General features: G+C 41.0%; 1 protein-coding gene across 2 annotated transcripts; it reads right to left on the bottom strand.

The window, feature by feature from the left end:
* Positions 1 to 9,121, bottom strand: LOC111966603 (eukaryotic translation initiation factor 4E type 3). 2 transcript variants are annotated; one of them, XM_023991396.2, is made up of 8 exons: positions 9,057 to 9,121; positions 8,234 to 8,587; positions 6,392 to 6,464; positions 6,118 to 6,212; positions 5,960 to 6,020; positions 5,779 to 5,845; positions 1,536 to 1,691; positions 1 to 1,391 (listed from the first exon to the last, which is right to left on the bottom strand). In XM_023991396.2, the coding sequence occupies exons 2-8, from the start codon at positions 8,395 to 8,397 to the stop codon at positions 1,345 to 1,347; spliced, it is 663 nt and encodes a 220-aa protein (XP_023847164.1). In that variant the 5' UTR covers positions 8,398 to 8,587; positions 9,057 to 9,121; the 3' UTR covers positions 1 to 1,344. The 2 variants fall into 2 exon arrangements, with proteins under 2 accessions (XP_023847164.1, XP_023847166.1); XM_023991398.1 differs by lacking the exons at positions 8,234 to 8,587; positions 9,057 to 9,121 and adding an exon at positions 6,651 to 6,760.
* Between the last annotated feature and the right edge of the window lie 6,308 nt (positions 9,122 to 15,429).

Below are 15,429 nucleotides of genomic sequence, written 5' to 3'. Positions count from 1 at the left end.
GATTGTTTAGCATTTCATTTTTCCAACATTTCAAAATCTATCAGCAAAAATATAGATTTTACATTTTGACTGGTTCAATGTTAAAAATAAACAACTTTCAAGACTGAAACCCTTGGAAAACACAAGGCACCATTCCAAAGATTAACAATCAGTTGAGATCTCACCTTGACTGGGCGCTATAGTAAAAACGGCCAGAAAGTCCAGCTACATTATGTACGATTATTTGTTTCTTTCAACAAAAACGTCACTAATTAATGTGCTTAGTGTTTGAACATGGATGACCTGAGTCACAGAGAAGCTCATCAATCAACTACAGACACCGCATCTGATGACAATTACAACCAACAGGTTACAAAACTTAAAAAGCTTGGCAGGGAGCATGCACACACACATGCATGCTTGTGCACACACACATGACAGAGAGAGGGTTAGAAAGGTCTTTGGTAAAGATAAGTACTCATTCAACCCAAAGCACGGTTCATACATCATATCATTTTTTGAATTTCAAAATGGTTTTCTTTTAAAGTTTGTAGGACTTAAATTAGAATGAACCAATTGATATATGCAATTGATATTCTTCAGAAAACTGATACCCATCTAGGCGTAGTCTATATTCCTTGATTAAACCACAATTATGTAGTTTATAATAAATGAGTGCACAACTTAGAAATCAGCATTAGTGAACTGAAGATACTGTAATAGTAATCCTGTCCATTACAGTAAAAATGAAAAAGGGCTGTTGTGCATTTCTGAAACAACAATTGAGTGTTTGTACAATGACCCACTGCTAATTACCAAAACACTCAGGGTAAACTAAACTATAGCATTTATCTGGTACCACGCAGAGTGGTGATTTAGTTTTTGTAAAAAAGTTGGTGTTATTTGACAAATCTAACAACCAGTAACAGTTAACAGATTTCTTTCCCCCCCCTGCCAAAAACAAACTACCAACCCCCAAAAATAAATAAACAATTAGAATGTGCAACATTTTCACATAAAACTGTATGAATAATACTGGCTTGAGGAAAATACTCTCCATCATTCTAGAATCAGGGAACAATGTAAATTCAATGTAAGATCAGGAAACTGTGAAAACAACTAAAAGGCTCTGGTAAAAGTGCACTGTTGAGATAAAATGTGTGGTTTAGCTAAATATCTTTGTATAAAAAAAACGAACACTAAAGAACATGTATCAGTCATCCTAAAATGAAGCCCAGCTATGACATTTTCTGTCTGCCCAAATTGAAGTAATTGTATAACACATTTACGAAAGACAGTAGAGCTCAGAAGATTCAGTCAATTTCCAAGACCAAAAACAACAAAGTGTCAAATGTGCAAAGCTTGCTAATGTCTTGGGCGACCTCCTTCGAAGGCATGGTGCTCCTCATGTGCTGAAATAGAAACAAACACATTAATCTCATGAGTTATCAATAGGCTCATTTATAGTAAGGGAAGAGTAACGTTGTTTTGATGGGTGAACTACCATGTAATTTACTCTTGTTTTTATCATGTCATACAAGATTGAAAGTACTCACGCTTATAAAATACTGCTTTAAAAGTTATCTGTGGAAGAAGTTCATAGATCCTTCCTAGGATGTTTGCTTCGTTAGCAAAAAAGGCATTTCCATTCCAGATTTGAACAACATCTTCTCTGTCTCGAACGCTGACACTAACACCAACCACCTCATCCGCTGAAACATAACCAGAGAAAAATATATATTTCAGAAAAACATCAATACCCTTCAGTATTTTGAGGTACAATTTTACAATGGAATATTGTAAAGCTGTAAACTTTTTACATCGTTACATTTAGTCATTTAGCAGATAACCTTAATTGCTCCTGTAAGTCACTCTGGATAAGAATAAGTGTCTTGCTCAAGGGCACATCAGTAGATTTTTCACCTAGTCAGCTCAGGCATTCAAACCAGCGACCTTTCAGTTACTGGCCCAATGCTCTTAACCGATAGCCGACTATGTTATATTACAAACACACTCTATAATACATATAGGGTATTTCATCTTATACATCCAAGTCAAATAATTAATTATATATTAATAATATATCCATTCAGAACAAAAATACATACCATCTAATATAAAGAGACAGATGTAAGATTAATTCGCTTTACAAACAATCAGGTAAAGCATCTTCATAAAGACCGAAAGTTGATATACAGCGTGACAACAGCAGGGTTTTTGAAGAGATTCTCACAGCAGTCTCATATGTTGTCACACATTAAGAAGGTAACATCTAGCATAACATCAGAGGAGTGTAGTTGTCATTTAATACTACCCTTCTGTTTGTGCCAAGGTTTAGAGAAATTGCTTTTGGGCTCTTCACCATCAAATCAAACTTTATTTGTCACATGCACAGAACAAAACAGATGTAGACCTTAGCGTGAAATGCTTACTTACACGCCCTTAACCAACAATGCAGTTCAAGAAAGAGGCAAGAAAATATTTACCCAATAAACTAAAGTAAAAAAATTATAAAAAGTAACAATAAAATAACAATAACTAGGCTATATACAGGGGGTAACGGTACTGAATCAATGTGCAGAGGTACAGGTTAGTCGTGGTAATTTTTACATGTAGGTAGGGGTAAAGTGACTATGCATAGATAAAACAGCGAGTAGCAGCAGTGTAAATACACTAAATCAAATAACCCGGGTGGCCATTTGATTAATTGTTCAGCAGTCTTATGGCTTAGGGGTAGAAGCTGTTAAGGAGCCTTTTGGTCCTAGACTTGGCACTCCGGTACCACTTGCCGTGCGGTAGCGGAGAGAACAGGCTATGACTTGGGTGACAATTCTTTGGGGCTTCCTCTGACACCTAGTACAGAGGTCCTGGATGGCAGGAAGCTTGGCCTCAGTGATGTACTGGGCCGTACGGACTACCCTCTGTAGCGCCTTACAGTCAGATGTCGAGCAGTTGCCATTCCAGGCGGTGATGCAACCGTTCAGACTAAAAGCAAATCCAGGAGATTGAAGTACAAGGTTGAAGGTGAATTAAATATTTCTTTGTGCAGAAAGAACAATGTCTCCAAACAGAATCTCACACACCTGTTTAATACCGCTACTAAATCCATGTAAGACATTACTACTAGAAGGTCTGGTCGTGAGACATGCAGAGTTAGAGGGTTAGTAGGTAAACAAAACACTGGTTTATTCTGAATTGGACCCAACTACATTGGAGCAGCTACACACACAGTATGTGATTGACTCAAGACAGATAGTCACTAGCGCCACCATTAGAAATGTCCCCGGAGAGAAGATCTACTCATCACTTTTGACTACTGGACACACACACTTAGTATGTGATTGCATCAATAAATTGATGACCGTGAGATTTGCTGATTGTATTGGAGTTCAGTTAGAGGTTGTGTGATTGGTTAGTGTGATTTCTCTAGTCTAGTATAACAGCTCTTGATCAGGGTCCAATTAGGTGGGTGAAATACAACGATCTATAAAGTGCACAAGTTGCTGGATGCTAGCTAGCTAGCAAGCCAAGGATAATTACTTTGTATATAGGACATCCTCTGACCTTACAGACAGTCTAAAGCAGAGGTTACTGCATACATAGAGAATAAAGACTCATATCAGACAGGTCTCAGGTCTTCAGTATGTGATAATACTGCAGCAGGTCATTAGTATGGGATCTGGTTCTGGTAATACTGAAGCATATCATAGGTCTTGCTCCTGCTGCTGAGAAAGCAAATCTGGATGACCTTGAAAGCAGCAACCTCATACTGAGGTTGAGTCGCTACTTCAGCACTTTGATGGTCTGTCCTCTGAAGCATGGTAGTCCAGTGTCCAGCATCAGAGTAACTAGAAACACCATTGCATCCATGTAGGCCCTGACAGCCAGGTACCCCCTGACACACACCTCCATAAATCATTTGAAAGGTATGGCCTCCATCTTGCCTCCCATGATCACCACCATCTCATCAGTCAGCTTGATGTCTGGCTCCCAGCCCAGGTTACCACCAGGAGAACTCTCAAGCATGAAGCCAAAGTTGATGTGGATAAGGCATCCCTTGCTGTCCTGCATGATGTTCCTGTTGTGTCCATCTTTGATTTGTAACAAAGAGCAGCAGGGTGTAAGCAGCCATATTAGAGATGAAGTTATACCTCGCCTTCTGGAAGGCTAGAGTGGACTCGTCTTCATACTGGTTTCTGAAGTACTCATACATCCAAAAGTCTGTCTGCCCATCTGGTCACGGGATTTACAGTCTGGGATACACTCGATCACACCACACCCAGGGTCGGTAGCCACCACTCTGTAGGGAAACACAAACAGGTCCAGTCCCGCCAGTTGGAAGATGTTCTTAGACAAATGATCTGGAGAGCCAGCACGTCCTGTCTGCAGTCATCTTACTGTAAAGATGGCAACCTGCCAGACGATCCTGCAAGTTACGTCTTCGCCCAGCTCCGCATCCTGGGAGTCAGTCTGACAACGCAGACCCTTCCTCTCCAGCTCACTGACCCCACAACACTTCACCTTAAACTTAGCCAGGTACAAGGCCTTGGCAGCACTCTGTATGGGTGTTCCAGACTCAATGTCCAGTACAACGGCCTCTGGGTTACTGGGCAGGTAGCAGCCTTGTTAGACCTTGTCAAACAGAGCTTTGAGACATGCCCTCTTCCTCTCATCTCCCTTTGGGGTGAGCTTGATGATGGCGGAGACGTTGGTGATTTTGTTGAAGTAGTATTTAACTGCACCAGACTGAGAACCTATTATCTCCTCAATCATCTCCACCGACAGATCCCCGATGTTAGTCTTCATGTTCCAGATAAACTGGTGGGCCAAGAGCTGAGACTTCTGGGCCACCCACTGGATGTACTCTCTCATAGCCCATCTTGTCATAGTGCAGGACCTGAACAATCTGAGGAATGTAGAACAGGATGGCATCCGAAGGAAAGGCCCAGAAACCGTTGGATGAGCATGGCATTTCACAGAGTTATTCTGTATGGTTGACTGACTGTTACGGATACAGGTATTCTGTGTGTATCCTGTGTATTTCTTTCCTCTCCTTCTCCCCTACTCACAGGTGACAATCATCATTCCCCAATCAGTCATCAATCGCTAATCAGAAGACACCTGCTCCTTTTCTCCTACCCAATCACATTCCCTTTCCCTTGGTTTAAAAACCCTATCAGTTGTGTTCTSTAGAGCTCAATTCTCTTTGTCAATGCCATCTGTCTGTAGATCTCGTTTGGTTTGCAACTACATGTCACTTTGTCCCCACCTGTGAGTATTGGTTTTGTTATGGTGTTTGAGTGTTTCTTTGATAGTGGGAAAAGGGGGTAACCAGACAGGTCACCCATGGGCATACACTACCCGTAGGTAAACTTTGTTAAATACACTAGTTAGAACTGGGCGGACCACCCACTGTTTTTTGGTTAGTTAGCTGTTGAAGTAGGCTAGTCTAGCTTAGGGGTGTTTGTGGATACTTATTATTTCTTTCCTTGGGTCCAGCTTAGCCCCTTATCCTGCTCCCCCCATTACGGTGTGTTTGTAAATAAACCCTGAGTGTTTGACGGTAGATATTAGTTGTCATGGTTATTTCGTTCTCACTCTTTGTCACTATAATTTGCATGAGTTATGTTACGGGTCCCATTACCATCCCCCCCTAGACTGTCAGGCCAAAGGGATTCGTAACACTGACTCATTATACATGACTGTACAAGCTGACAACAGACCATGTAAACCAAAACCTGCAGTTGGAGTCTGAAAAACACTGCACACAATGCACTCTCTCTCTCTTCACACTCTTACCTGAAGCACAGTAATCAGTGAATTGTTCCCCAATAGTGGCCAGCAGTAACTCCTTCCATACAGCAGGCTGGGGAAATGAAGACACATTGAGTATGTAACCAATACTACACCCATTTACTRAACATGATAAATTAAATTTGTATGAATAATTAAAACATAACATTACTTGTATTGTACTTACAGTACTTTCTTTGGGTACTTTCATTTTCCAAACTCCCCCCTTTGCATTACTCTCTTCTTCCCTGGATGAAATAGAAAGACAAGAGTAAATGAAAGGTCATAGAATATAATTTACACATATGCATAGACTTATGTATGAATTAGGTGAGTTAGGCTCACCAGAGTGGTCTTCTCTCCCCTCTCATTAGGTGATAGCTACATCTCAGTGGTAGGCTGGACACTCCAGGTATATTGTTGTACACACTCCAAAAGCTCTATTCAAAAAGATGCAAGGAAAAATTGGTTCTTTACCATGACTTTCAAATTCATATTATTGCCTTATTGCTGCATTATTATTGATAAACAAAGCCATAAAAGTACAGTACACGTGTATGTATAATGATGTGATGCAGGCAGATCGTAAAACTCAACTAAACTAACACGCAAACCTTACCTGAACTGTTTGCACAGTGTAGATTTTTTTCAGACCTGATTCACATTCTGCTGCCGTTGTTCCTGGTAAAGATCTGGAGGAAAGATAAACAAAACAGTGCTGAGCGATTAACTGAAATGTTCTTCGTTGACCGATGGCGTTTCTCTAGAGAGATTTCTCTCTGAGACATGTTGTCCAACTTAAGCGAAAAAACGTGGTCCTTAACTACAATGATCAGAATACATTGCGCATGCAGCTGCTTGTTTTCGTTGGTTCTTACCAAGCAAGCCTGTGGGGCCCAAGCACAGTGGTATAATGAAAACTGGAGACTCATGTTAGAAAACGCCGATTCATGAACCGTCTATATCCGGGTTGCATCCGGTTTATATAGACCAACATCACATGCGCACTAGCACTCAGTGCGCACAGGGAGCAGTGAAGGCAGCGACGACGCCATCACGTATTCCAAAAACATGACAGACATTGGATGAATCTAACTTGTAAGATGCAGTGCCTTAGACGGCTGCGCCACTCAGGAGCCCAATAAGTCATAGTAAATGGACAGTCATTACCATCAATTGGTTTATTCTGTGTTACAGCACTGAACCCACATAATGCATAAAAAAAAAATTAAAAAACGAAATTGAAAACGGACTATTTTTTCAAAAACGAAACCGAACTCGTAAACACTCAGCACTACAAAACATCAATATTTAAACTAATTTATAACTCTGCATCTGGCATGATCTATCAGTCCTAAAAAAAATCACAAAACGAAACTGAACTCGGAATCGCCCAGCACTACAAAACATCAATATTTAAACTAATTTATCATCTATCTATCAGTCTTAAAATAACCTGTTTAGTTTTGTACCTATAGCAAGCCTTCCTCCCACTCTCTGTAAACAGGCCTTACTAGATAACTCAGCCAAAAGAGGTTGTGCTCAAAGCAGGCTCAAAGCAGCCAGATCGGAGATCAGGTGTCAATCCCCTTTCCACTGGACTCTAGCCCAGCAGTAAACAAGAATGACCCCCTTTAAATTGTCTGCGTTCTCTCTTGGCCAGAGCAGTACATTGATGGATATACATAATTTCAATAAAAACACATTGAAAGGAAATATCTGTATATGCAAAATGGTAATCTATGGCCATTATTGTGACATCCATCACAATGCACATGTTTTTATTAGAAAAAAAGCTACATCTAAATTGAAACCAAGACAGAGAACAATTGCCCACATTAAAGTGTCAATGGATGGCAGTTGCCTAAACAAAAACAGACCAGCCTATGATTTGACTTTTAGTCTTGAGATTGGAAATAAATACTTTCACCACTAGGCCGATGTTTCATAAAAAACATGTTTACAACAAATCAGAGGGCCAAGTGCTTTCCCCAACCCAAGGTCTTAACAGACTATGCCCCAATACAAACACTCAGTGTTCATGAAAATAGACAAAGTCCAATTTCTGCAGGTCATGTGTACACCTCCCATAATATAATCGTATTTACAAATACAGTGAAGCGGTGATCTGAAGTTTTAAAATAAATCAAAGACTGAGTTTGAGAACACGATATATCTAATGGTGCGCATGGTATCAAATCAGCTGAGGAATAAGAAGCAATGTATCGTGATTGCGAAAACAGACTTATAGTCAAGTGTAATAATCATATAATGTATAATGAATATGTTAGTCATCTTGCCTTATTGCGGCGTTATACGCATAACTGATTGCAAGGCCTACTCCTTTGTTTTGGCAAGAAGGCTTTCTAGCTATCGCAAATGCAATTTTGTTGACACAAACTCATCCCCATGAAAGCATTGAAAGAATCGCCATTAAGTAATGATAAAATGGTGAGCTTACCTATCAAGCCAAAAAGTCCACGGAGAATGTAATGGGAGAGTGCCGTTTCCATCGTTGTTCGTGATGTTCTCCAATTCTGTTTCGTCAATATGGATGTTACGTTCTGGGGAGTTTTGACTTACTGTTTTGTTCAATTGCAGATTCGGGACAGCAGGAACTGCCATTTCCTTGCTTGTAAAAAATGATCGAGTTGATTGTTTTTAAAAGATCTCGTTTCCGTTTTGATTGTATTGGAAGTGCCTACTCTGCTGACTCATTCGTCGCTTCACTGGTCTGCCGCCACAACAACAGTAAAATGATGACGTCTTGCTGTCTACAGACCAAACGTTCTTGTCAAAAGCGGCAGGCGCGATGCTGTAGAATAGAATGGAATATAATACAATGTATTTGTTCTATACTTTTCACAGTCCATTACACAAACATCAATACATTAAATATGTCTAAATCAACCAGAATTATCATAATATTCAATCATCAGCATCATGACCTTAATTAATAAACATCTATGGCCAGCATGGGTACCAGTCTGTTTATCTAACATTCCATTCCTTGAACTCGATGTCATTATGCTAAAGTTTATCATGACAGGACTGGCAAAGAGTAGAATGAACTAAACAAACTGGTACTCAGACTAAAACATCTAAGCATGACATTGATATTTTCAGTGACAATTGCATCAGCCAATATAAAATAAATTGATGATCTGAATGTGTGAATGAACATTATACATGCCCTTTATATTCAAATAAAATAAAATAAATTTTCCATTGTCACATGCTTCGTTAACTACAGGTGTAGACTAACAGTTTCAATGCTTACTTACTGTCCTTTCCCAATGTAACAGTATAACTTTAGACCGTCCCCTCGCCCCGACACGGGCGCGAACCAGGGACCCTCTGCACACATCAACAACTGACACCCACGAAGCGTTCGTTACCATCGCTCCACAAAAGCCGCGGCCCTTGCAGAGCAAGGGCAACACTACTAATAGGTTTCAGAGCAAGTGACGTAACTGATTGAAACGCTACTAGCGCGTACCCGCTAACTAGCTAGCCATTTCACATCCGTTACACCACATATGTCAGAGTCAAGGCCCGCGGGCCACATCCGGCCCGCGAGAAGGTTTTTTACGGCCCCTGGGATGATCTTGATTTATTATTAGAACCGGCCAGCAGACCGCAGCAAGCCGGCAGCCCGCAGATCTTTTACACGCACCAATACTACATTCCCACAATGCAACGGTGACGCACCGAGCAGTAGGCTGCTTCATTTCAATATTTATTGGCCACAGCAGTCGTCAGCATCACAGTAAAATTAACTTTCAGATACCCATCAAAAATGGCAAAACGGAAGGTGGACACTGAGAACCGGGGTTTCAAACAAGGTGGGAGTCGGAGTATATGTTCACGGAGGTAGCTGGAAAACCTGTGTGTCTTCTGTGTGGAGAAAGTGTGGCGGTACTGAAAGAGTATAATCTGAGACGACATTATGAAACGAAACACGCGGACAAAAACAAGAACAAGAATCTCTGATATGTACAGTACAGTGAAGGCATTTAAAACCAAACTGACTCTGTGGGAGACGCAGATGCGGAAAAGAAAATTTGAGCCACTTTCCCAGCTGCCAGACCATGAAAGAGAAGCTCTCTACCAGTGCGTTCCCGAGCGCACAGTTGGCTGATAAAATAGGTATGCTTGCCGCTGACTTTCGACGCCGATTTGCTGACTTTGAAAGCACAAAAAAGCAGGTTGGAACTGCTCGGTAACCCATTTGCTGTTGACGTGGAAAGCTCACCACCAAACCTCCAAATGGAGTTGATTGACCTCCAATGCAATGATGCAACTGAGGGCAAAATATGCGGCAGTGGGTGCTGCGGAGTTCGCCCTTTCCTCCCCGACACAATGCCCCAGCTGCGCATCCAGGCTGCTCAAACGTTGTCTATGTTTGGCAGCACATACCTGTGTGAACAACTGTTTCTTTTGATGAACAAAACATCACACAGAAGTCGACTTACTGCTGAACACCTCCACTCAATTCTGAGGATTTCCTCAGCTCAGAGCCTTACCCCGAACATTGATGAACTTGTGGAAAAGATGGGACACCACAAGTATCACCCTCAACCTCAAACAAGTGAACATTACTGTGCAATCACATATTTAAGTTTTTACTCAGTTCAAGTTTAAAAGTTAAAGTTTAATATTTGTTTTCACTGCATGTTACTTCTCCTTAAACCAAAGTGTTGTTTTTGATTAATAGATTTTTGCACTTTATTTTATTGTATTTCAATCCAATTATATTTTAAAAATATTTCAGTTGAGTGGATGATAGAAAATTGCTATTATTGTTTTTTTCTTTGAAGTAAATTTAGCCCACTTTTGCTAAAATAGAAAATATAGGCTACTGATGGTGCCTTGAATACCGGTTTCTTTCATTTAATGTTCATGTTATGGGGATTTTTATATAAAGGAAATTTGTCTTTTGTGTCTGTTGAAAATTAAAGATTACTGACAGAGCCATAAGAAAAATATTGCTTTATTTATCTGATCATATTGGAATATATTTGTTAGGTTTTCAGTAGGTTCAATTAGGTTCACTAGACTATATGCGTCAATTAAAAAAATTTTCAATGAACATTCGAACAGTCCGGCCCTCGGCTTGTAGCTAAATTTTTTATTTGGCCCTCCGTCCATTTGACTTTGACACCCCTGCGTTACACCAACAATGCAGAATACAATAAAAAATATACAATAAAATTGTAACACAAGGAATAAATACACAATGACTCAATGATAGCTACCAGTACCAAGTCGATGTGTAGGGGTACGAGGAAATGGAAGTTGATATGTACATATACAGTGCATTCGGAAAGTATTCAGACGACCCTTGACATTTTTCACATTTTGTTACGTTACAGCCTTATTCAAAAATGGTTTAATCTTGCAACTATAGGGGGTGCTGTTCCGCTTACATATTTGTGCTCCAAATTAAACTGCCTCGTGCTAAATTCTTGATCGTACAATATGCATATTATTGTTTATTATTGGATAGAAAAACACCTTCTAGTTTCTATAGAAGTTGGAATTTGTCTCTGAGTGGTACAGAACAATTCTACAGCAACTTTTCATGACAGGGTTCAATTCAGGAAATTTTTACCTCTTTGATCTGGGGTCTGTTTATGAAGGCCACAGTGGAATGCTTGAAGAAACCGACACTGCCTACGTCTTTCCTCTGGGATGTCTGTACGTTCATCACGTTTTTCAATGAAAACGATTGGGACTTCACAGCCATTATAAATGGACCAAAAATGTACAGAGACCCCTGTCTCAACGTGCGCCCTCAAGCGTTGAAGCCATCGGACCTGCCTCGTTCCCAAATCTTTTCTAACCAGCATATTTCTCGCGTCATGTTTTCAGTCGGTTATAGTTGTTAAAAACACATCATAATGACTAGTTGAAATTTGAACCGTTTATAATCAATTTATATCCGTTAGTGCGATTCTAGAGGAATTTATTTTTGATGTGCACTTCTGAAGTTTTGGACACGTTTTAGTGGTTGTCGGTCGTTGGTGGTGGACATTTCGAAGGACAGAGGACATCTATCGACCAAAAGACGTTTATAACATTAGAAAGGATACATTTGCCAAGAATCTGAGGGAAAGAACAGCCTCAACAGTAAGCATATTTTAAAATGATAATGTGTTTTCTGTCGAAATATTTTTAAACGCCTATTTCGCCATTTTGTTGGTATATAGCTTCACTTAGGCCAACCCTGTATTGAAAAGTAAGGATATTATTTAAAATTAAATCAGGTGATTAAGAACTAATTTTGTCTTGCGACTTGCTGTCAACCCTTGTAGTTTTTTTAGTTCAAGTATATGATTAGCTTTTCAATTAAACTAGATCACTCTGATAGATGACGTCAGACATAATTGAGGCTTGATTTCCTAGTATTTTTATTGTGTAACCACGGTTGTATGGCTAAATATGCACCTTTTCGAACAAACTGTATATGTATATTGTAAAATGAGTTACAGGAGTGTCATCGGAAGAATTCTTGAGAAGGTTAGTTGAAAAAATTAATATATTTTGGCGGTGATTACGTTATAGCGCTCTTTGGCTGGAATCGATGCTCTTGTAACGTTTTCACATGTGGATGTTAACTTATCGATTTATTGTGTTTTTCGCTGTAAAACGGCTTTAGAAAATCTGAAATTATGGTCTGAAATCACAAGAACTGGGTCTTTCCATTGCTATGCTTTGTCTATTCTTATGAAATGTTTTATGATGAGTAAATTGTCATACACGTTGCTCTATCTAGTAATTCTAGTCAATTTGTGATGGTCGGTGCAATTTGTAAACTGGTGATTTCTACCTGAAATATGCACTTTTTTTCTAACAAAAAACTATCCTATACCATGAATATTGTTTACAGACTGTCATCTGATGGCTTTTTTTTATAGGTTATTGGCTATCAATATCTTAGTTGAGCCGAATTGTGTGATTAGCACCTGAAGGAGTAAGAAACTGATGGAGTTAGAATATTGGTGTATTTTTGCTAACGTGGTTAGCTAAATTAGATTTACATATTGTGTCTTCCCTGTAAAACATTTTTAAAATCTGAATGGTGGCTTTATTCACAAAGATTTGTATCTTTCATTAGGTTGTGGACTGTTGATTTAATGATATTTAGAAGATGCTTTACTATCATATTGTGAAGTCTATTGCTTAGCTATGCTAATCCAGTCGCTGTGGGGTGGGGGGTCTGCTTCCCGGGATCCGGGATTGATACGTCGTGAAAGGTTTAAATTGTGTTTTTTCCCCTCATCAATCTACACACAATACCCCATAATGTCTCGAGATATTTCTCCCCTGAGGTAGAGTACCTCAAGATCAGCTGTAGACCACACTATCTACAGAGAGAGTTTTCATCTATATTTTTCGTAGCCGTCTATTTACCACTGTTGCTGGATCAATGACCGTGCTCAATGAGCTATATTCCGCCATAAGCAAACAGGAAAACTAGTGGCCGGGGACTTCAATGCAGGGAAACTTAAATCAGCATGTTACATGTGTGGGGACGACTGTGTGATCACGCTGTCCGCAGCTGATGTGAGTAAGTGGCAAATGTCTACACTGGCATTATCAACCTCTCCCTGTCTGAGTCTGTAATACCAACATGTTTCAAGCAAACCACCATAGTCCCTGTGTCCAAGAACACGAAGGTAACCTGCCTAAATATCTACAGACCCGTAGCACTCACATCTGTAGCCATGAAATGCTTTGAAAGGCTGGTCATGGCTCACATCAACACTATTATCCCAGAAACCCTAGACCCACTCAATTTGCATACTGCACCAACAGATCCACAGATGACACAATCTCTATTGCACTCCTCACTGCCCTTTCCCACCTGGACAAAAGGAACACCTACTGTATGTGAGAATGCTATTCATTGACTACAGCTCAGCGTTCAACAACATAGTGCCCTCAAAGCTCATCACTAAGCTAAGGACCCTGGGACTAAACACCTCCCTCTGCAATTGGATCCTGGACTTCCTGATGGGCTGCCCCCAAGTGGTAAGGGTAGGTAACAACACATTCGCCACGCTGATCCTCAACACGGGGGCCCCTCAAGGGTGCGTGCTCAGTCCCCTCCTGTACTCCATGTTCACTCATGACTGCATGGCCAGGCACAGCTCCAACACTATCATTAAGTTTGCTGATGACACAACAGTGGTAGGCCTGATCACCGACAACGATGAGACAGCCTATAGGGAGGAGGTCAGAGACCTGACTGTGAGGTGCCAGGACAACAACCTCTCACTCAACGTGATCAAGACAAAGGAGATGATTGTGGACTACAGGAAAAGGAGGACCGAGCACGCCCCCATTCTCATCAACGGGGCTGTAGTGGAGTAGGTTGAGAGCTTCAAGTTCCTTGGCGTCCACATCACTAACAAACTAACATGGTCCAAGCACAGTTCATGCTTGGATCAAGTCGTGAAGAGGGCATGACAAAACCTATTCCCCCTCAGGAGGCTGAAAAGACTTGGTATGGGTCCTCAGATCCTCAAAAGGTTTTACAGCTGCACCTTCGAGAGAATCCTGACCGGTTGCATCACTGCCTGGTATGGCAACTGCTCGGCCTTCGACCGCAAGGCACTACAGAGGTAGTGCTTATGGCCCAGTACATCACCGGGGCCAAGCTTCCTGCCATCCAGAACCTCTATACCAGGCGGTGTCAGAGGAAGGCCCTAAAAATGGTCAAAAACTCCAGCCACCCTAGTCATAGACTGTTCATTCTGTTACCGCACGGTAAACGGTACCGGAGCGTCAAGTCTAGGTACAAAAGGCTTCTAAACAGCTTCTACCTCCAAGCCATAAGACTCCTGAACAGCTAATCAAATGGCTACCCAGACTATTTGCACCCCCACCCTCCCCCCACACTGCTGCTAGTCTCTGTTCTTATCTATGCATAGTCACTTTAATAACTCTACCTACATGTACATAATTACCTCAATTACCTCGACACATTGCCTCTGTACCGGTACCCCCTGTACATAGCCCCGCTTTTGTTATTTGCTGTTGCTCTTTAATTATTTGTTATTCTTGTCTCTTACTTTTTTTGTGGTATTTTCTTAAAACTGCATAGTTGGTTAAGGGCTTGTAAGTAAGCATTTCACTGTAAAGTCTACACCTGTTGTATTCGGCGCATTTTACAATTTTTTTATTTTTTATTTAATTTAATTGGAGAGGATGGGAGGAGTGGTGGTAAGCTTTTGCTGGGATCCCGCCCATGTGGGTGTGGAGTGTAATGAGAATACCGATGTGGTGGCTAAGAGTGCTGTGAGGAGAGAGGGGGTAGATATTCAGGTCCCACTGGACCGCAGGGAAGACAAATTCTTGATCCGGGAAAAAGGCCTCGATCTTTAGCAAAAAGGGACGTCTTCCTTTGTGTCATTCCTTGTGCCCGGTTGTCATTCCTTGTGCACGGAACAGGGCTCCGGGCAGCCGAGCGGAAATGGAGGAAAACTCGCCTCCCTGCGGACCTGGCATCCTTTCACTCCCTCCTCTCTACATTCTCCTCTTCTGTCTCTGCTGCTAAAGCCACTTTCTACCACTCTAAATTCCAAGCATCTGCCTCTAACCCTAGGAAGCTCTTTGCCACCTTCTCCTCCCTCCTGAATCCTCCTCCCC

Source organism: Salvelinus sp. IW2-2015, linkage group LG7, assembly GCF_002910315.2.
Source record: "Salvelinus sp. IW2-2015 linkage group LG7, ASM291031v2, whole genome shotgun sequence".
Lineage (NCBI taxonomy): Eukaryota > Metazoa > Chordata > Actinopteri > Salmoniformes > Salmonidae > Salvelinus > Salvelinus sp. IW2-2015.
The sequence above is the reverse complement of the archived record's forward strand: the minus strand, read 5'-3'. Positions and strand labels throughout refer to the sequence as shown.

Coding starts and splice junctions, on each gene's coding strand:
- LOC111966603 (XM_023991396.2), bottom strand. CDS start 8,397: ATGGCAGTTCCTGCTGTCCCGAATCTGCAATTGAACAAAACAGTAAGT. Junction 6,465..8,233: donor TGGACTTTTTGGCTTGATAG/GTAAGCTCACCA, acceptor TCTTTCCTCCAG/ATCTTTACCAGGAACAACGG. Junction 5,846..5,959: donor AAGTACCCAAAGAAAGTACT/GTAAGTACAATA, acceptor TCATTTCCCCAG/CCTGCTGTATGGAAGGAGTT.